This window comes from Orcinus orca, chromosome 15, assembly GCF_937001465.1.
Source record: "Orcinus orca chromosome 15, mOrcOrc1.1, whole genome shotgun sequence".
Classification (NCBI taxonomy): Eukaryota; Metazoa; Chordata; class Mammalia; order Artiodactyla; family Delphinidae; genus Orcinus; species Orcinus orca.
Window position 1 is genome coordinate 24,287,487 of NC_064573.1, and position 23,186 is coordinate 24,310,672.

The 23,186-nt window shown below is 36.4% G+C and overlaps 1 protein-coding gene across 4 annotated transcripts in view; it reads left to right on the top strand.

Annotated features, from left to right (window-relative positions):
- DYM (dymeclin) overlaps positions 1 to 23,186 on the top strand; it is a 375,320-nt gene that overhangs the window by 244,530 nt on the left and 107,604 nt on the right. For all 4 annotated transcript variants that reach the window (XM_033421381.2, XM_049697847.1, XM_049697848.1 and 1 more), the window contains one exon: positions 3,341 to 3,443. In XM_033421381.2, coding sequence (XP_033277272.2) covers positions 3,341 to 3,443 — 103 coding nt within the window. The remainder of the gene's footprint in view (positions 1 to 3,340; positions 3,444 to 23,186) is intronic.

The following is a 23,186-nucleotide window of genomic DNA, read 5'->3' on the forward strand; positions in this document are numbered from 1 at the left end:
ATCATCTGTTCTTACACCAACTTTCTTAAAAACAGCTGGGAGCAGTAGCCACAGCTTCTTGAGGTGGACCATGTCAACATTTTATGCCCATAACAGTCAAATTTTCTGTTATGTCCAACTGAAAGAGCTTATGTTTGAATTGCAGCTCTCTTCCTTGTTTTGTCTTTTACCAACAAGGAAAAAGGATTGTTAGTATTCTCTTTTAAAATAAACAAACTAGGCTTTCTTCTCCAAAGGAAACAATATCCAATCCTTTTTGCTTTGATTCCTAGGACTCGTTCCATAAATTTCTGAAAGTGATGATAAAAGTTACCATAGATTACCTCTGTTGTCCTTCTCTGAAGGGTACACTCTTAGAACACTGACAGAGAAAATCCCAGGTTTATTGAACCCATAAAACAGCTCCTGAGTTCTGGTATTTTGTAAACTTAAAGTGCACTGCTGTACTTCACTTGTCCCCTTTCCTCTTACTAACACCAAAAAGCTCACTTCCTCCAGGTATATTTATTGCTTTTGCTTTTTGTTTGGGCATCCAATTGATGCCTCTGAGTCTTGCCATGCCCTATACTAAAATCAACCACCAAAGTCCATTCAGTCTCAAAAAACTTCTGAAACTCCATTTATTCCAGAAAATACACTACAACCAATTAAAAGAATCTTACTAATTGCCCTCTTTTATGGATTTCCATGTGAATATGCTTTATGCACTATCCCAACATATTTTTATCTTCTATTTTTCATTGCCTGCAAAATAATTTGCATATTTAAGAATATATACCCCCATTGCAGTTTAGTACTATGTTCAGTTGTTCTTTTACTCAGCAGTTTTACTTTATCTATAGTCAGTCTCACCTCAGATATACTAAAAATTATGTACAAGGGTGTTCATTGCAGTGCTATTTATAATACAAAAAACTGGAAACATTGCAGTGATTCATTTCTAATGGACTAGGTAAACTAAGGTATATCCATATGCTTGGATATCAGTTAACTGGCACTCAATATGTGTTTATTGAACGAATCAAGGATTATATTGTTAAGTGGAAAAAGTGCAAGGTACAGAGCAGTACCTATTTTGTGGGAAGAAAACATGGATGTATATGTACAGTATTCATTCATTTACATGCCTTGATGCATATAATATTGTTGGAATCATAGATAATAAACTGCTAACATTTGTTACCAGTGGGTCATGGGTATGGATGTGAGGAAAAAGTGTGATGTTTACTTTTAACCTTAAAAAAGAAAAAACAAGCAAAACTAAACCTCAAATAGAGAGGACCCAGAAAAGTAAAATGATTGAAAAGAATGTACATACCCTTACAGATTGAGTCTTTTTCCCTACTTCTTTACATCACTTCCACTTCGCTCTTCTCACTGTCCCCTGTTTTGCCTCTGTGCTTTGCCTTCTGTTTGGAAATGCCTCTCTCTTCTCTTGCACAAATCTTTTTCCTTCTTCATAAAGTCTAACCCTTCATGAAACTTGGCTGAACTATTCCATTTCAAAGAAGTCTCTCTTATCAACATATGCTTGATCAGTATCATATGATTTCACACTTATTTACTTAGTAATTATTTCACTTATTTTCCTGCTGTATTTGAGTATAGATTTAGAGAATATTCTTGGCTTTGTTACATTTGCTTTGTACACATCCAGCATTACCAATAAGTGTTAAGGAATTTTTTTAATTCATTTTTTAACATTTTAATGTTAAAACTCAATCTAGAAAGAATACTTAGTAGTCTTGTTTTCAGTAATTATCCCATTTAAACCATTTGAAATAAGTAGAGATTTTCATAAATTGGTATTCAAATCAATATTCGGTTTAGAAAGATACCACTAAGAAATACTAGAGTAATGTTTTGGGCATTAAAGAAGATACTACAGGTCATACTTATATAGAAAAGTACATGGAATCAGAATTGTCTGTACTTTTAACTTGTCATCTAGCCCAAGGAAGAATTCTTTATTCACTAGATACAGTAGCTTTAACATTAGGATCATATAATTATGTGTATTTGAAGCTCTATTATTAGGTACATACACATTTAGGATTGTTATAGCTTCTTGATAAATTTGCCATTTCATCACTATAAAATTTCTCTCTTTATCTCAGGTAATAATATTCTTATCCTTAAGCCTACTTTGTCTAATATTAATATAGCCGCTCCAGCTTTCTTATGTATAGTGTTTATACAATATCTCTCTTGTATCGTTTTACTGTTCACTTATCTGTATCTTTAAATTTACAAGCATGCCTCTTATAAATAGCATGTTACTGGGTTTTGCTTTTTTATCCAGTCTGACAATCTCTGTCATTTAACGAGAGTGTTTAATCCATTTACATTTAATGTAAATTTGTTTTATACTTTGAAAATTGCTCATTTAGGTCTGTTGGGATGCATCTTAGAATCATCTTTACTCTGGGCTAGAATAGCCCTACTTCTAAAGCGTGGCCTTTCTGAGAATTCAACTGAGTGTTCATGTTCAGTGAGTTTTATCCACTCTGGCTGGTTGGAACTTCAGCATACCTCCAGCCTTTTGTGATCTCCAAAATCTCTGTTCAGTTTGTGGCTCCTGGATGGTGGTTTACTGCCACACCTTATGGGGTCTTTTCTTTGCATTTAGCCAAACGTTCAAGAAGACACTGGGGCAGGTTTTGAACATTTCAGATGTTCAACATCTGAAAACAGTTATTTTATGTATTTTGTTCAGTTTTTTTTAGTTGTTTACACAGGGGAGTTATTCAGTACCAGTAAAGTAAAACTCTTATAATACATATGTTTAAAGCCATTCTTTTTGAGAATAAGAATATAAAGCTATAATATAGAATCATAGGCTCTGTATTATGCTAGAGAAATAACCCAGTGTACTTATTTGAAAGATGAGATACTCCAATAAAGATGTTAAAAAAATAAAATAAAATAAATAAACCCATGCAGTAAGATACAAAAAAAAGATGAGAAAATTGGGATACAGCAAGCTCAAGTAACTTGTAACAGATTGCACTATGAGTTACTCATAAAGTCAGTCCATATCTCAGGTTTTCTTAATATCTGTCCACTGTCCTGTCCATGATAGTAGTCTTCTGAAAATTCCTCCTCTGTTTGAAATATAATTTGAAACTGGCAAACTTTTATTTTAGAACCTTTATAATTTAAACATTCTTTTCACTTTATTATTTGTTATATCAATAGTATTGTTAATCCTGCTGTTAACACAGGCACCAAAAAAAGAATCTTTTAGAATAATCGACATTCTGTGGAATGTCAATATAAACCTAGAAAAGGAGACACTTAGTTCTTTTAATATAATTGGGGTTTTGGTTTTTTTTTCCAGCTTGTTTTCCTTGCTGTCTAAAAAACACAACAAAGTTCTGGAACAAGCCACACAGTCCTTGAGAGGTTCGCTGAGTTCCAATGATGTTCCTCTACCAGATTATGTAAGTAGTTACCTTACTTTGTCAATAAAAAAATTTTCCTTTCATTGCTAAATTTAAAAATAACAATACCCCTCTCTTCCCAAGATCTGGCTGTGATCTTGTTCCCTGAGAAACCTATGATAGGTAAATAAAGGATTGACATCTCAAATCAAGGGAAAAAATTTTGATGATTATTAACAAGTAGTTGAAGAAAGTCAACCCTAAATCAATGATTGTTAATAATTAGAAATCTTATTAGTCAAGAAAACCACTCAAACTAATTACAGAGAAACAAAAGGAGGGATTTTATAAGAAGTGTGCAGACTTTTCTCACGGAACTCAAGGGGAAGATGTACACCTAGATTTCAGAGAATGAGAACCTGAAATGGAAAAGCCATTGGATTCATTCAGAATAGCCTATCTTGGGACTTCCCTGGTAGTCCAGTGGTCAAGAATCCGCCTGCCAATGCAGGGGACATGGGTTCGAGCCCTGGTCCAGGAAGATCCCACATGCCATGGAGCAACTAAGCCCACGCACTACAACTACTGAGCCCATGCTCCTAGAGCCTGTGCTCTGTAACAGGAGAAGCCACTGCAATGAGAAGCCCGTGCCCCGCAAGGAACAGTAGCCCCCGCTCTCCGCAACTAGAGAAAGCCCATGCATAGCAATGAAGACCCAGCACAGCCATACATACATACATACATACATACATACATACATACATACATACATAAGGAATGATAATTCTTAAAATTAGAAAAAAAAAAAAAAGCCTCTCTTTCTGGGGCATTTAGTTTCTGTTATCTGCTTCTTTTTGCTTCAGTTTTATTCTGCTGCTGCTTTCCGTAGGCCCGTTTTCCCTATTTGCTGACTGAAATAGCAACCCCTCCCCCTCCCCCACCCCCTTTCCCTCCCAACCCTTAACATGTCCTTGGGAGTGTCATGCCTTTTGCTGACTTATCAGAGTCCTAATTCTCAGATCCTGGGAGAGAGAATCTAATTGTCTCTGCTTGGGTCAGTATGCTGCTCCAATTCGTCAGTCATGGTCAGCAGAGAATAGCATAACATGTTGAATTTGTTCCCTCCTCTTTAAAGATGAAGAGCTTATTACCACCTGACCTCAGGGGATGATGATGGAATAGAACACAGCACAGGGATGAGCATTATATAATAGGAGGGGGAACTCGTTATGAGTTCCTTTAGGACTGTGCCACTGTCTGTGACACCTCTTTGTTTTGGAACATACCTTAGATGAGGATGGTAAAAACTTTCATGTCACGGACCACAGAGGTAGTTCATCCAGTTCTAGTAAGGACCTCCCTGTTTGTTTGTCTGGGGACAAGTTAATGAGTTGATATTTAGTAACTTTAGGAGAGAATTTTTATATCCTAAGTTTGAGGTGGTGATGTGTACCAGACAGCCGGAGAATTGTTTTGCTTGTTTCCTGCTGTCATTTGTTTCATTTCTAAATGGTTGTGCTGATATGAGACTGTGGGAACAGCACCCAGTCCAGATATCAGACGCTGATAAACAGAGATAGCTGTGTGCAGCGACAACCTGACTGGTGCTATTTTTCATCTCTTTTATTTATTTATTTAGTGTGGGTGTGAGAGAGATGTTATGATCTGTCTTCCCATTATGAAGTTTAAAATTCCAAAGTACTTCTCTCCTACCAAAAAAATTAGTATCTTTTAAGATTTTCCTGCTAGTTGAATATTCTCAATTTCTTGAATAAAATGAGCATTATAGTTGACTTAATTCTATCCTTGTCATGACTTGTTCTAAGAAAAATAATTCTTTCTAATTGCTCCTTGGAAACCTCAGTTGGGGCCAGAGTGGCAATGGGGATTATGTTTATTAAGAACTTAAATTTTGGTCATCTGTAAGTGTTTTGTCATTTTTATACACATATTATTTGATTTATATAGTATTCCTGTTAATTCCACAAAAATGTGTTGAATGTATGTAGTACTGAGGTTGCCCTAGCAGTATTCTCCTTTAATCAGAGGCCAGAAAATTGATATTTCTTTGAGAAAACAGGTCATGTTTAACAGTATTTGCCAATCATGGAGGTGATTATGCAGTGAAAGGGCAAGTTGAACTCGTAATGGACATATGAATTCTGTTGAACTTTACAGGTCATTGACTGTTTTCCTCTTGCATGAAGGTTTCACTGAGTAAAACTGAATTTCTTGAGGCATCCGCTTCCTAGAAATACAAAGAAAATTCCATTTGGAATCTGCCATTGACAGTCCTTATTATAACATTTGTGGGTATGAGACTTTGCAAATCACAGCATTTTCCAAATGGGTTTATGAACTTGAATTTTGCTGCCTTTCCTCGGAGCTAAGTGCAGAGGGTGGGTAACACTGATTCAGTAGTAGTGTTGATAACTATGAATCATTCCTCCTGCCACTGACCTGAAAGGTGATTAAAAAAAACAATAGCAACCTTAAAAGTAAGTACTACACTATGTTCTTCTTTGGTGATAACTCATGTTTTATTGGTCATTCCCATTGCTCAAAATACTACGTATAAGTGAGAGAACATTTGAAACCATATTCTCATTATCATTCTCTTTTAATTTGGTCATTAACTGGGCAAATACAGTATGTTCCCTTTTTCTTCCCCAGAAATTTTACTTGTTAAGTGTCTCTGCCAACAACCATATAAAATCCTGTGTCCTTGACTAATGCTTTAGAAAAATTGTTTGTAAAAGATGGAACAGGAAAACAAAAGGGTCTTAATGCAGCAGTGGATTCCTGAATGTATACTTTCTACAGCAGGATTGAGAGAACTATAGTAGCAGAGTTTGAATAACTGTGTAAAAATAAGGATATGTTTTTCTTCTCACTGTAGTACATAAAGTACTTTCAGTCTACCTAGAGAATTTTGAGTTTATTAAGAAAATGTTTATTCTCATTATACTGTATAGTTCACCAGTCAATTGACTAACAACATAGAAAGCAAATAGCACGTTACAAAAACATTAGTATTAGTACTTTAGTACAGCCATGTTTGTCTGAACATCTCAGGGGAAACCTGAAGCCTTCAGCCAGCTTCTAGAGAATGAGAAAATTCCCTGACTGCTTAAGGGAAAATAAAACAAAAAATTATACTCAGGTTCTCCATGGGGAGAGAGAATGCTCACTACGGAGAGTGATGAAGTTGTCTAGGAAAGCTAGTGAAGTTCAGTTGACTTGGCTGAGTTTTGGTGTCTTTATATCAGGGTTTCATAAAGTTTAATTCAATGACTAAAGAGACATGAGAGAATTGTTAAAGAAGAATCTTTCAACACTTTTTTTTAATAGATTTATTTATTTTTATTTATCTTTGGCTGCATTGGGTCTTCGTTGCTGCTCGTGGGCTTTCTTTAGTTGTGGTGAGCGGGGGCTACTCTTCGTTGTGGTGTGTGAGCTTCTCATTGTGGTGGCTTCTCTTGTTGTGGAGCACGGGCTCTAGGTGCGTGGGCTTCAGCAGTTGTGGCTCACGGGCTCAGTAGCTGCAGCGCACAGGCTTAGTTGCTCCGCAGCATGTGGGATCTTCCCGGACCAGGGCTTGAACACGTGTCCCCTGCATTGGCAGGCAGATTCTTAACCACTGCGCCACCAGGGAAGTCCCAACATTTTTTTTTAATAAGAATAAACCTCTAAAACAACTTTGGTCATATAAAACAGAACCTGAATATCGACAATGAAGCAAAAATAAGTGAGTTATAGTTGCTTTTTAAATATAAACATGGCTTTTAATTATGACTGTTGTCACATGTCATGTAACCATTGTTTCCCTAATTTCTAACAATTATCGTAGCAACTAGTTGAGATGAGAGGAATCTAACTTTTATTCTAGGTGGAATCATAAGGAACCAAAATTTATTGCCCCATGATCATCAAAGAATTTTTGAACCTTTTCATAGGACCAACTTTCCCATCTCATTCCAAACGTAAATGCAAAGGCACAAGCGAAAAAGACCCTGGCCAAAGGGTAAGGAGCCAAATCAGAAAAATCAGCAGAAGTATAAACAGTAACTAAGAGTTTATCATCAACTTGCTAAAAGCAAGTACAGTCAACTCCCCCCTTAGCCACGATTTTGCTTTCTGAGATTTCATTTACCTACGGTCAACAGCGGTCCAAAAATATTAAATGGAGAATTCCAGAAATAAACAATTCATAGTTTGAAATTTCACACCATTCTAAGTAGTGTGATGAAATCTCTCGACATCCAGTTCTGTCCTGCCTGGGACATGAATCATCCCTTTGTCCAGCATATCCCGACCATTAGTCACATAGTAGCCATCTGGGTTATCAGATGACTGTTGCAGTATTGCAGCGCTTGTGTTCAAGTAACCCTTATTTTACTTAATGACCCCAAAGCCTAAGAGTAGTGGTGCTAGCAATTTGGATATTCTCTTACTGTACATAATTCATGAATTAAACTTTATCATAAGTATGCATGTATAGGAAAAAACGTAGTATACAGTTGTCCCTTGGTATCTGAGGGGGATTGATTCTAGGAGCCCCCGCATATACCAAAATCCAAGGATGCTCATGTCCCTTATATAAAGTGGTATAGTACAATCGGCCCTCCATATCTTCAGATTCTGAATCTGAGGATTCACCCAACCACAGATAGAAATTTCCATCCAAGGTTGGTTAAATCCACAGAAGTAAAACCTGACAATGTGGAGGTCCAACTGTATATTTATTGGAAAAAAATCCACGATGTGGTGTAGGATGGTGAGTGATTGCTGACGGTACATGGTCTCTTTCGGGGATGATAAAAGTGTTTGAAAATTAGATTGTGGTGATGGTTGCACAATTCTGAATGTACAGAAAACCGTTGAATTGTACATTTTAAATTGACAAAGTACGTGTGGTGTGTGAATGTTGTCTCAGTGAAGCCATTAAAAAAAAGTAGTACTTGGAGCACTAGGAAAAAGAAAAAAGAACTATTTGTTGAATGTAATAGCATATAGATACCAGCTTTGCTGGCATTATGGCATGAGGGTGAATGTTAGAAAAATAAATTTTATACTTTGAGAAAGTTAATATTTTCAATTAGGGAAAATGATTCTTGAGTAGTGTCTTGACTTTAGAAACTGCTAAAGTCAATTAGATATGCAGTTACAAAAAGATATGTGTATTTTTCAGCCTGGCTTAAGAGCAAAATCTATCAATAGGGGACTGATTAAAGTTTAAATCTATCCAATGCAGTTATTCTGCAGACATTTTTTTTTAACAAATTCAGTCCATATAGGTTTATCTGAAAAGATATCCATAACACTTAAATCAGTAGAAACAAACAGAAAACCATACTTTATAGTATGTAGGTTATATGTACATGTATGTTTGAAAATATGCATTTAATTTTTCTGGAATAATTCATAAACTATTAAATAGTGGTTACCTGTAGGGAGTCAGACTGAAGGGAAGGGAAAATAGAACTTACACTTTTTGCCTTATACTCTTCTATATAGGTATAGATCTTTACATTTTTGTCAAGTATATGACTTATTTTCCCCTCCTTCCCTCCCTCCCTCCCTCCCTCCCTCCCTCCCTTCCCTTTTTTTATTCCCTCCCTCAGTCCTTCCTTCTCTTCTTTATTATTTTTAGATAATTTTAGACTTAGAAAGAGTATTCAAGAATTTCCATATATCCTTCACCAGCTTTCCCTTTTGTAAATATCTTACATAACCATTGAACATTTTTCAAAACTATTAACCTTGGTACAATACTGTTAACTAAAACACAAATCTCATTTGAATTTTACCAGTTTTGACACTAATGCCCTTACTCTTTTCTAGTATCCAATGCAGGATGATCCCACATTGCATTTTGTTGTCACGTCTCCTTAGTCTTTCCTTGGATTTCATGACCTTGACACCTTGGAAGAGTACTAATCAGTTATTTTGTAGGATGTCCCTCAATTTGGGTTTGTCTGGCATTTTCTCATGATTAGAATGATGTTATGCATTATTGGGAAGGATACTACAGAAGTGATATGCCCTTCTCAGTACATCATTTCAGAGAATACATGGTGTTGGTGTGTATTACTGGTATTGATCACTTCACTGGGATGATGTCTGTCCAGATTCTTCACCATAAACTTGCCGATTTTCCCATTGAAATTCCTGTATGTTTTTTTGTTGTTGTTTTTTTGTTTTGTTTGCGGTATGCGGGCCTCTCACTTTTGTGGCCTCTCCCGTTGCGGAGCACAGGCTCCGGACGCCCAGGCTCAGCGGCCATGGCTCACGGGCCCAGCCACTCCGCGGCATGTGGGATCTTCCCAGACCGGGGCACGAACCCGTGTTCCCTGCATCAACAGGCGGACTCTCAACCACTGCGCCGCCAGGGAAGCCCCCTGTATGTTTTATATAGTAGCTATTTCCACTATATTGGAAATACTTTATTAGATTATTAAATATTTCCACTATATTGGAACAGTATATGGGGGAGATACTTTGAGATGATGCCGATATCCTGTTTCTTCCTATACATTTTCCCACAAATTTTAGCATCCATTGATTGATCTGGCCTCAGCATTATTTTACTGATTTATTAGTGATTTTCTGTTTGTCTCATTCCCTCTAAATTTATTATTAGAATTCTTCTGCAAGGACGAGTTGTCACCTCTCCCTGATGTATTTATCTATGCAGTTGTATATTTCTATCACTATGGACTCCTGGATACGAATTTTCTTCTTATCATCCAGAAGTGTTGTTATTTTGTTACTCAGGTTGTTCCAACTTTAGGCACTGGGAGCTCTTTCAGGTGTATCCTCTGCCCTTTGACTATGCGTCAACCTTTTTTTTTTTTTTTTTTTTTTTTTTTTTTGCGGCCTTCAAGATGCTCCAACTCATCTTGTATTTCCCCTGCTCCAGCCCTAAAATCAACCATTTCTCCAAGGAGAATCATGAAATTTGAATCAAGATCTTTATATTGATAGTTACTTTCCTAATGTCAAAACCAATGTAAAAAACAGAGCCTGATCTTGTGGATAGGGTTGCAAATCTTGTGAACATCCCTAGAAACAACTGCTTTGAACTTAAGTATTAACAGATTCCAAGCCCCACACTGATTAGGTCCCAGAAGGTTTCTTCTTTAGAACAATTGATTTTAAAAATCAAATAAATGAGGCCTCTAACAAGTGAGCAAGCTCCACACCCTACCCCTGCCACTTTTCTTCCTAATTAAAAACCAGGCCCGACTTTAACATAATCAGACTGATTTTCTTGGTTGTGTTATAACTTGGCTTTGGATGCATTTCTGAACTAGGAGTTCCAGAAATGTGCTGAGTATGCTTCTAAGGGCAGTTTTAGTTGGAGGGATCCCCTCTTGTTTAAAAAAGAAAAATTTCTTCACTCTTAAAAAGCACACCTGAATTGAGGTAAAGAATATTGCCCTTTCTTTATTCCTACAGAGGAAATTTGTCCTGTCCCTTCTTATGGAATATGGTAGAATATTCTTTCTAAGGATTTTTTAAAATTATCTTTAAAAATACTTAAATAACTTCTATGTTCCTTCTAAAAGGAAATAGGATGTGTTTGCATTGAAATCTGGCAATGATTAATTAACCTTCTAAGAGAACTTTAAAGAATACAGAAAACCCATGCATATTAAATTCAGTAGCAGTGTGTGATAAGTTAAGAAATCATAGTGATTTCTTAAATAACAAAGAAAGTTTGAAGAATCTTAGGAAAAGCTGTTTTTATATTAGCTCTGTAGAGCAGCAGATAAGAATATTTTCACTACAATGGGAAGGGGGGAAAAATGAAAAAATGAAAAAAATCACTGGTTTTTACAAATTTATCACACATTGCTACTGAATTTAATATGCATGGGTTTTCTGTATTATTTAAACTTCTCTTAGAAGGTTAATTAATCATTGCCAGATTTCAGTGCAAACACATCGTATACACTACGAAATGTAAAATAGATAGCTAGTGGGAATCAGCCCATATAGCACAGGGAGATCAGCTGGGTGCTTTGTGTCCACATAGAGGGGTGGGATAGGGAGGGTGGGAGGGAGACGCAAGAGGGAGGAGGTATGGGGATATATGTATATGTATAGCTGATTCACTTTGTTGTAAAGCAGAAACTAACACCATTATAAAGCAATTATACTCCAATAAAGATGTTAAAAACATCATTATTTTAATTTTCTGTTTGCTCGAATTTTTATTGGTTTTCTCTCTCTTTCTCCCTTTCTGCCTGAGTTCATAGTTCCTAATAGGAAGAAAAGAAGTCTACTATTTGGAATTTTCTTTGATATATCCTTGATTTACATGGCAAATAGAAAGCAGCTGTCTATTTAAGCATCTAATTCTTGAAACCATAGTCCCCTCAAGCGTCATCTGGAAATAATGTAGCTTGTAAAACAAAGCTAAGAAGAAAAGGCAATGTTTGTTTTATGTGGGATGAATGATTTCTGTTGGGGTCCTTTAATTCGGCTATTATGAGGGTTATTAAAAAGCAGTATTACAAAAGAGGTTTAAATGAAAAGAATTTTTTTGAGCTGGTATCTTATTATTACAGTTGATTATAGTCAAAGCTGCAAATATTTTATAAATGGCACTTTATTGTAGTTTCTCCAAACAAGACCCCAAAAAACTAGTAATCTTACTCATCGTATGAGTGGAAATTCAACTCTTTCCATAGTGGATTTAGTTTCTGAAAACAAATTGTATTTGAGAATTCAGCTTTGCCTGTTTTCCTGGAAATTTCATGGCTTTCTGAAAAGTTCTTAAGAAATCTTACAAGTGTATTTGGGGATTACCTTATAAATGCAAAAATGAACATGAAAGCAGCAGAGTTTATCTAGGCTTCAGGTTTTATTGGAAGACTCAATTAACACCAGATAAAGTTAAGCCTAAATTGTTGCTTAACTTATTTATAAATTACTTGAGTTTCTGAGATGTGAATTTGGAGATCTCAGTCCTGAGAAGCAGTATGCTTTGGGAAACAGAAGTCAAGTTAATTTGTGCTTTGACAGTTGTTAGAGGCTATTCCATGATTGGAGTGTATTGGTTTTCTTAATTTGTTAACACAACATAGTATTTGTTTTTGATAGTTGACACATAAGAACTAAGTTTCAGTTCTTAAGTGTACTTGGTACCACAGAAATGAAGTTACTTAGCATGTTTGATTATAAATAGGGCAGGCATGGTTAATTATTTTTATGCATTTGAGTCTTATCTCTCACCTGGTATCTTCTGTGATCTCAAATTTGTATTTTGACTGAGGTCATAAGGAGAATATTGTGTTACTCTGAAACATATCTTTTTTTCTTGAACGTACAATGTTAATTGATCAACCTAGCAAATGAATTAATGACTTATCCTTTTTAGGGTCAAATTCTAAGCCTAAAACATACTGAGCCTTTAATAATCAGTATTAACTCTCTTATGAAGTTATCTCTTATGTATCATACTGGTCAGTGAATTCCAATTAGAGTAACTTTTGTTTCATTATTAGTAGTGCTTTAGCTCATTAACCGATTCCAAGTCCTAAATTCCCCGTACCCATTGTGAATTCTCATATAATTACTAATATCATCCAGGTTAACAGTAATATCAGTTACAAAAGAGTAGTACATGCATTAAAGAAAACTCCATATGGTACTTGAAATTCCCCCTTCTTGCATCCAGCACGTAGTGAGCAACTGCTGTCTTCTCAGGCACTTTTCTCTGCCCTTTAAGACATCAGTGGAGATAAAAATCTCTGCCCTCATGAAGCCTACATTCTAATGAAGAGAGAGGTATAATGATTGTATTCATGGGCAAATGAATGAACAAGTGAATGAAATGTAAGAAGTTCCCATGGGAAAATAAAGCAGAATAAAGGGGTGGGAGCACAGGCCATGGGAAGGTAGCAGTGTAATGGGTGGTTAGTGGAGGGTATGCCTCACTGAGAAGGTGACATTTGAGTAAAACCTAAGGAAGGAGAAGCAATGAGTCATGCAGAGGTCAGTGTGTTCTAGGAGGATGGAACAGGGAGTGCACAGGGCTTGAGACAGGAGCCTCCATGAGCCATGACAGGGTATAGTGGCTGGGAAGGAGATTATCTGGACCGCATTTATAATCATCCTGAATAAATGCATACCGACGAGTGATCCAGAAAAGTTTTGGATAGAGCAACAGCCTGAAAATAAGAAGACCTGTTTCTGGGGTTTTGTTTTGTTTTGTTTACCTTTAATTTGCTGTGGGCTTGGGCAACTTTTTTGGCCATTCTGACCCTTGATTTCCTTGCCTTTAAAGTGTATCTTAAAGTAGATTTTTTGTGTGTGATTTCCTTTTCCAATGTGATTGGCATTCTCTGGTTATATAGAAAGGGATTTGTATTGCTGCAATGCACAGCAATTATAGGGGACTCCACTCTCTTTGTATTCTGTGTGAACCGTGTCCCCTGAAACATATCCTAGAATACAGTATTTAAGAATTTGAGACAGCCACTTGTAGATGTCACAGAGTGATGTACATATTTATAGACGAGATAAATATCAGCTTATGTTTTACAGAATGCTACAAATAAAAGGCTCCTCTGAGAAGATATCATAAAAAGTTTTGAGTGGTTTTATTCTGAGTCTTACAAAATGGAAGGGCCTTTAATTAAGAGTCAGTATATATGATGGTTAGGCATATAAGCTTTGTGAGGAGAATTCTTGGAACATAAACCCAGCTTCATAGTTTTTTAGTTTTCTTGAAATTTCCCCATGAAAACAAAGAGAATGCATCAACAAACACAACATTTACAACAAAACTAGGTGACAGGGTGGCCACATGAAACCCAAAATACCAGAGGGTAGGTGCAAACTACCAAGAGCTACAAGATCCTTGCAGTATCTGTGTGAGAGCAACTAGAAGGAATGAGACCTCCCAGGGATCTGAGAAGTAGCCAAAAGGTATTCACTGGAAAGTCCACAGGCCAGTTTGAGAAAAGCACCTGAAACTGGTAGGGGTTTTGCATACCCTAACTCAGAGTCGATTGTCAGGGGTCTGCTGTAAGATCCGAAGGGGTTCCAGCATCTGGGCCCTATCGACTCTTAAAACTAAATAGCTGAGGGGCTTCCCCCGTGGTGCAGTGGTTAAGAATCCACCTGTCAACAATGCAAGGGACACGGGTTTGATCCCTGGTCCGGGAAGATCCCACATGCCGCAGAGCAACTAAGCCCGTGTGCTACAACTACTGAGCTTGCGCTCTAGAGCCCACGAGCCACAACTACTGAAGCCTGTGTGCCTAGAGCCCGTGCTCTGCAACAAGAGAAGCCTGCACACCGCAATGAAGAGTAGCCCCCGCTTGCCATAAGTAGAGAAAGCCCACACACACCAACAAAGACCCAGTGCAGCCAAAAATAAATAAAAAATTAAATCTTAAAAAAAAAAAATTAAGCTAAATAGCTGAAGCTCTCTCCTAGGACCAAGCCCCATACTGAAGTGAAGCTGCTAGAATTGGAGCCCCCAGAGAAGGTCAGGGACAATAAGCAAAGAAAAAAGAAAGTTTCAGATAAATGTAGGGTTGGAGAAGAGAGCCAGGAGATTCCAGAAAGTGCATGACCATGTTTATGAGCACTTCACATAAACAAAGAAAAGGTGGTCTTGGAACTAGAGAGTGCTACCTTGACCTACCCTCCATGAGAAAAAAAGTTGGGAAAACTAACTTCATTAAAAATGAGCAAAAGAGGGACTTCCCTGGCCGTCCAGTGTTGAGACTCCACGCTTCCAATGCAGGGGGCATGGGTTCAATCCCTGGTCGCAGAACTAAGATCCCACATGCCACACGGCCAAAAAAAAAAAAAAAAAGTGAGCGAAGAGAAAAAGCTCAGTCAAATTCAGTGCAAAGAGAGAAGAAAAAAGAGAATAAGGAGAATAATATGTCTTGTAAATAAAAGCATGATATATACCCATGCTTTTAAAATAGATAAGTGTCCATCAACAGATGAATGGATAAAGAAGATGTGGCACATATATACAATGGAATATTACTCAGCCATAAAAGGAAACAAAATTGAGTTACTTGTAGTGAGGTGGATGGGCCTAGAGTCTGTCATACAGAGTGAAGTCAGAAAGAGAAAAACAAATACCATATGCTAACACATATATATGGAATCTAAAACAAAAAAAGGGTCATGAAGAACCTAGGGGCAGGATGGGAATAAAGACGCAGACCTACTAGAGAATGGATTTGAGGATACAGGGAGGGGGAAGGGTAAGCTGGGACAAAGTGAGAGAGTGCCATGGACATATATACACTACCAAATGTAAAACCGATAGCTAGTGGGAGCAGCCGCATAGCACAGGGAGATCAGCTCGGTGGTTTGTGACCACCTAGAGAGGTGGGATAGGGAGGGTGGGAGGGAGGGAGACGCAAGAGGGAAGAGATATGGGGATATATGTATATGTATAGCTGATTTACTTTGTTATAAAGCAGAAACTAACACACCATTGTAAAGCAATTACACTCCAGTAAAGATGTTAAAAAAAATTTTTTTTAATCATTTAAAGTAACAATGGTTCAGAGAATGTAACTAAATTGTCTAGAATTGCATAGCTAACAACTAGTTGTCTGTCTTGATATTAACGTGACTAAAAGAAAACTTTTTTTTTTTAAACAAATATATCAGTGCTTGTTCATTGCCAAAAATAAAATAAATAAATTAGATGAGAACTGTTAAATAACTTTTCAAAACAACTAAAAGAAACTAAGAAAATGATACAGGATATAACAGAACAACAAATCAGAATTACAAATACTCAAATGGACAAATTTTATTTCTAAATAAAATTAGAAATAAAGAGAAAGAGAAAGTATTTAGTAAAGAGAAAGTATTTAGTAAATAAATAGATATAATGCCTTAAGAAAAATAGAAAGTAAAAAGGAGGAAAAGCTTAAAAGCAAAAAGAAATGAAAGAAAAAGGATTTGAGAGAAAGTGACTAAATACCATAGACAGAAATCCTATAGTACTTATAAAATACATATATAAAATAGGAATCCGCCCAAGAGAAAAAAAATACTTCAAGGAAACTTTCCTAAAATTATGAAGGAAAAAGATTTGAAACTACATGCTGAAAGAGCATACACTCTATGCCTTGGAAAATCAACCTAGGACAACACATACCAACACATACTCCAGTGAAACTACAGAGTTACAAAGCTAGAGAGAAAAAAATTTGAGGGGTACTCAGGCAAAAAGACCAGGTCACTTTTAAGGGAAGAAAATAAAATTGTCAACAGACTTTTGGGCAGTGTTTTATGCCACAATAAAATGGAATAACATTTTTAAGATACTCAAGGAAAGCAAATGTGAGCCAAGGATTTTATATCCCACCAAACTGACTTGCAAGTATAAGAAACACAATCTTATGAAATCTAGGAACTCCGAGAATATGGTTCCCTTCCTGAGGGCTCTACTAGAGTAGAGGTGGTCAGCAAAGTGGTCAGCAAAGTGGTCAGCAAAGGTTTTCTATAAAGCGCCAGACAGTAAATATTTTAGACTTTGTAGGCTACATTGCTATCTTTGTCACATATCTTTGTGTGGGGTGTTTTGTTTTGTTTACAACCCTTTAAAAATACAAAAACCATTCTTAGCTCAAAGGCCATATTGGGACAGGCCACAAATCTCATTTGGCCCGTGGTTCGTAGTTTGCCAACCCCTGTACTAGAGAAAGAACTTTAGACAACCACAGTGACTGGAGAGATACAAACATAAAGACTGGTGATAAGCATTATCTATATTTTTACTTGTAGAACTAGCATGAAACAATATTCACGAAGGAGAGAGTGTGGTATAGTATGAAAAGACTGTGTCTCTGGCAATGCAGATACATCACAACTATTAAAATATGGAGAAGGGAAATGGTGAGAACATGTAAAAAGTAGAATAAACTGCTGATTGCCTGATGGTTAACTGGGAGTTAAAGGATATTGTATCAGGTCAGATGCTGGGAGAGAAGTGGGAGAAAGAAGAGGTAATTAGCTGATTTGATATTGTTTACAGCAGCAAACCAATAGAAAATGACAAAAAAATAAGAAGACAGGAATTATATAGTTATTCACCTAGAGGTAACCATTAGAAGAAAAATACAAATTTCCTGAATACCAAAAAATAAAATATAAAAAGAAAGCAAATAAAATATACCGCATATGGAAAGGCTAGTTATATAAAAGACCTATATATATATATAAATATAAATATAACATAAAATTATATGTGAGAGCGTTGAAACCAAACAAATTGACCTTCAGTCTAAAACTCCATTGATAAGAACTGGTTGAATGAATTTTGGTACATTCATACAGTAGAGTACTATCCATCTATAAAAATGAATGAAAAGTATTTCTATATGAAGTTCTATAAGTTGCCACATAATCATCCTCCTCAGGGTAGGTTGGTGATACCCATTTGTATCTATTTTTATTTGAAAACAAAAACAATGGAAGGACAAACTATAAAAAAAATTTTTTTAATTGTTACCTATAAAGAGAGTAAAAGAATAGGATAAAAGTGACTGAGAAGGATAAAGCTAGATTTTGAGTAATTCTTGATTTTAGATTTAACTTATGAACTACATAAATAGTTCCTAAGAAAAAGTTCCTTCAGTAGAGTTAGATTGAATATTAGTGATTATACATATAACATGATTATAAAACAGTTTAAAAGAACAGTCTCTAAAATTTAAATAAATTGAAATAAATAAACCTAAATATATATCCAGTAGGTGGTATAACCAAACATCCAAGTGACTCTTTATCCCTAGGAGGCTGTACCTTAAGACACAACTGAAAAAAAAAAATTAAACTGTTTTTACTATCACGTTTGTGTAGCAACCTTGGTATTGTTATTTCATGACATGGGCTTTTAATGTAAGATAAAGCAAATGAGTAATTGTACAATATTCTAATTTTGTTTTCCCCATTGCCTTGGGAACCTGGATTCTTGGCGTGGGAGCAGTATATGCAGATATAAAATAGAAGAGATTGAATAAAAACTCTTTGATCTTAGTTTGAATAGGAAGATTCTGTATGGACTCTGGTTTTTGTTTTTGAATATCTGTAGCTATGTCTAGTCATTCTACTTCTGTCCTTTGAACTCACAGAAACAGTGACCAGCCCAGTAGCACAGCATTGAACATCGCTAGCAACCAGATTTCCACTAAAAGGAACAAGGAATTTATCCTGCCTTTCATATAGGATGGTAACAAAACAGTAGTTATGAGAAAGTTCCTCTTTAGAGAAATGTTATAGCTGATAACTGAAAAGGGAATGATATAATTAGAATATCACCATTTAATTAACCTTAATAAATTAGTAGAGCCAAGCAGTGGACATGAATAGCCTCTCACTTACAAAAAGAGAACCAGACATTATGTGCCTCCTGATGTAGAACACACCACCATTCGTGAAGGAGTCTTGTTTTAAAAACAAAAACAACAACAAAAATCTAGTCTGATCAGGCCTTTAGATTAATCTACCAATTTACCGGAAATATCTAGGACAGAGAAACATGAAACACCACCACCAAAATCCAGATTGCACGAAATTATATAGGACAAATAACCTGGTTTATTCAACTAATAAATTGCAGTGAAAAAGGAGAGAGAGAGAAACACCCTTTAATAAAGTCCAGTTGCACCGTAACGACTTGATTTGGATCCTCATTCTCACAAGCTGTCTTAAAAATAAGAACAAAAACCATTTTTTTGCCTTATTAGAAAGTTGAGGACTGACTGGATATTTGATAATTTTCACAGATTACCATTAACTTTTTATGTGTGAGAATGGCATTATGGTTACAGTTTTAAAAGAAGAATCTTTATCTTTTGGAGATACTTACCAATATATTAATAAAGGTATATCTGGGGTTTGCTTCAAAATGACACTTGAGGGGAGGAAGTGAGTGAGTATAAGGAAACAAGGTTGGTCCTGAGTTGATAACTGTTGGAGCTGGGTAAAAGGTAAATGGAGGTTCATTATACTGTCCTGTCTCTGTGCTGTATATATTTGAATTTTTCCAATTAAAGAAGTTAAAGAGGTTGCACAACAGTGTGAGTATACTTAACACTACTGACATGGTAGAAAAATGGTTAGGATGGTAAATTTTATATTATGTGTATTTTACCACAGTTTTTTTAAGTTAAAGAATATGAGCTTTGGATTCTGAAAAAAACTACACTTAACCTGCCTATGACCTTGACCTAAACCCCTCTGATCTTCAGAATAAAGATACAGACGTAGAGGATGGACTTGAGGACACGGGGGGAAGGGGAAGCTGGGACAAAGTGAGAGAGTAGCACTGACATATATAGACTACCAAATGTAAAATAGATAGCTAGTGGGAAGCAGCCGCATAGCACAGGCAGATCAGCTCCATGCTTTGTGATGACCTAGAGGGGTGGGATAGGGAGGGTGGGAGGGAGGTTCAAGAGGGAGGGGATATGGGGATATATGTATACATATAGCTGATTCACTTTGTTGTACAGCAGAAACTAACACAACATTGTAAAGCAATTAAACTCCAATAAAGATGGGGAAAATTTTTTTTAATTAGAAAATAAGTTAAAAAATATGAACTTTGGAATCTGAAAAAACTACATTTAACCTTCATGTGACCTTGACCTAAACCCCTCTGACCTTTGGTTTCCTCATTTGTTAAATAAAAACAATAATACCTTGCCCATGGGATTGTTGTACCAATTAAATGAGATAATGCATAGAAAGCACTTAGCTCAATATGTGGCATATAACTTTAACTATATAAATACGTATTATGTAAATATTAGTGGCCATTATTACCACCACTACAGCTTCTACCACCTACAGTAGGAAAATATATCTTTTATTCTCCCATCACTGAAAACTTTAGCTTATTACCGAGGAAGCCTGTTAAAAATTCTCTTTCCAGTGTGCTGTGGTGTAATGGAATAAGCTTACTGTGCAAGTTAGACAGACTTGAGTTAACTTAAGTTTTAGCGCTTACTTGATATGCTACTTTGGTTAGTAAATATTTACTTAATGACCTTAGGGGAGTTATTGTAGCTGTCTGAGCTTTGATTATCTCATCTACAAAATGAGGATGCTAATACCTACTTTTTAAGTTGGATTGAATATTAGTGATTATACATATAGTGTTCTTGACTGAATGCATTGATCATAGTAGGTTTTCAGTAAATGATGGATATTATCATCCATGATTGTATTCATTCATATATGATTATCATTGTTCAGGAATGGAAGGTAAGACGGACTTTTCCATATATCCTTCCTGGCCAAAATTTATCTGAACATAAGAATATTCTATTTCTGATTTAATTATGGCCTTAGATTTAATATGGATTTAATAGAACATACTATTAAATCGTATCTATTTTTCTCAACTTTTGAAATTTCAGTATGTATTTTTTCTTTTTTTCACTGGGTTTTGTTTATCAATAGAGCCTTATCACCGTTCTGTTTAGAGGAATGAATGTTCCGAGGGAGGAGTGCTCTGTTGCTGGTGACTGTGGCAGATTAAAGATAACTGGAATAGTGATGCCCAGTGTTAACTTGCTTTTTTTTCTAGTAACATATGAGAATCCTACACCAAAAAGGACTTCTTGTTAGATACCAGCTGTAATAGAAAAGTACTCCTTTTTCCCACTAGAGATTCAAATACAACAGAGGTGAGGTCTGCATCTAACAGAAATGCTCTAGAACTGATCCCAGAAATATAACGGAGGTGACTACTCAGATCTCTTCCTAACTCTGGACCCTGTGATTCTTTTTGTCTCTATTTATTGCCATCCTCACTGCTTTATTTCTTCTCATTGAGTAACTCAGCATGACATTCCTTTCATTGTAGCATCATCATTATTGCTTACAGAGCACTCACAAGAGATAAAGCAATATAGAAAGCTTCATGGAACTTGCCTGATGCTGGGAGACCTGGCCATTGTCCTTAAGGAACTTATCAGTCAGTAGCATCACAAAGGGAAGCCACAGAGATTTTTTTTTAATGAACTGATTGTGGAAAATGTATATTCTCAATGCGTAAGTAATAATATGCATCTATTTTCTTTCCCAGAAAAAAAAGAAAACATTCAAGTTCTTATTACATAAGTCTGATAAATCATATGTCTGAGCTTCAGTTTCTCCATCCAACAACAAAGACTCTAGAATCAGACATACCTGGATTTGAATCCTGCTTCTCTCTCTTAGTAGCTGTGTAATAGTAAGGAAATGACAATCTTTTGAGTTTTAATTTCCACTTCTGAAAATAATCATAACAGTCCTACTATTAAGTTACGTGTTAGTTTCTAAATAGTATTAAATACAGTGAATACAAAAGTAAAACAGCATAAATTCAAGAAGGGCATCATCCATTCAAAACATATGATTTTATTCATGTCATATTTTGCCCCAGGCTTTGAGTATACAGTCATGAAGAACAGACATGGACCCTGCCCCACCTCAGGGAGCTAGTAGAGGGAAGAGCCCAATCAATTAGCAAGCAAGTGAATGCAAAATTATAAATAGGGTTAAGGAAGATAACTGCAACATAATGCAAGAGGATCGTGAGAATCTTAATTTAGATTTGGGCATATGGGGGAGATCGGGTATTTGCTCTCTGAGAAAGTAATGTTTGACTGAGACCTGATAGATGAGTAATAGCCAGAAGAAGAGTGGGAGTAGTGTTTTGAACAGCAAATGTGAAGGCACTGAAGCAGGACAGGGCTCTGTTTATTCAGGAAAATGTAAGCAGACCAGAATGTCTTAGAGTGTGGATGTGAGAGGTAGAGAGGGAGTAGCATTAAATGAGATTGGAGGTACAGGTCAGCGTCAGCCCGTGCCAGGCCTGACGGACTCCTCATTTTAAGGAGTTCGGATGTTATCCATCGTTTGGCATAAAGTCATTAAAGGGTTTTGAACCATGGAGCAGTTGGCCCAATCTGCCTTTGAAAAGAATATTGTGGAGAAGTGATGGAAATGCAGAATGAGATATTCAAAGTCATGAGATAGATGAGAGCACAATGAGAGAGAAGGTGGCATGAGAAGGAAAGAGGGATCAGTCCGGAGCCCTGAAGGGCCCCCAACCTTCAGAAGTTGGATAGATGAGGAAATGCATGATGTCAAGTTGGCACGTCTTAAAGAGGAAGAAATGGTGAACCAACCGTGGGTTGAAGATTGAGGATGAGATGAGGATTAAAACATATGCACTGGACTTGGCAAAACACAGATGGTATCTGGGCGTGTAAAAATGGGAATTATTTTGAATAGTATAAGTTGACAGACAGGTAGCTCGATTAATCATGAGAAGATGTTTTTATGGGTTGGATTTTTTAAATCGAGGTCTAAGAAAGAAAGAGTACCACACTGTTTATTCTCAGTCTCCTGGTTAACCTTTCTTACCTTAGAATATGTGTCTACCCCTGTTCCTGCTTCTTAGCATACCCAACTTTATGCATTTTTTTGTGTGGACTAATGATAATAGTTAAGCTTGTTTAAAATGCAGGTTAGGCAATATTTAGGAATAAATTAACAACAAATACCTAGGAATTATATTAAGGTTATGTTAAAAAAAATTTTTTAATTTATTTATGGCTGCATTGGGTCTTTGTGCTGCACTGCTTTCTCTAGTTGCGGCGAGCAGGGGCTACTCTTCATTGCAGTGCGTGGGCTTCTCATTGTGGTGGCTTCTCTTGCTGCGGAGCACAGGCTCTAGGCATGCAGGCTTCAGTAGTTGCAACACGCAGGCTCAGTAGCTGTGGCACACAGGCCCTAGAGTCACGG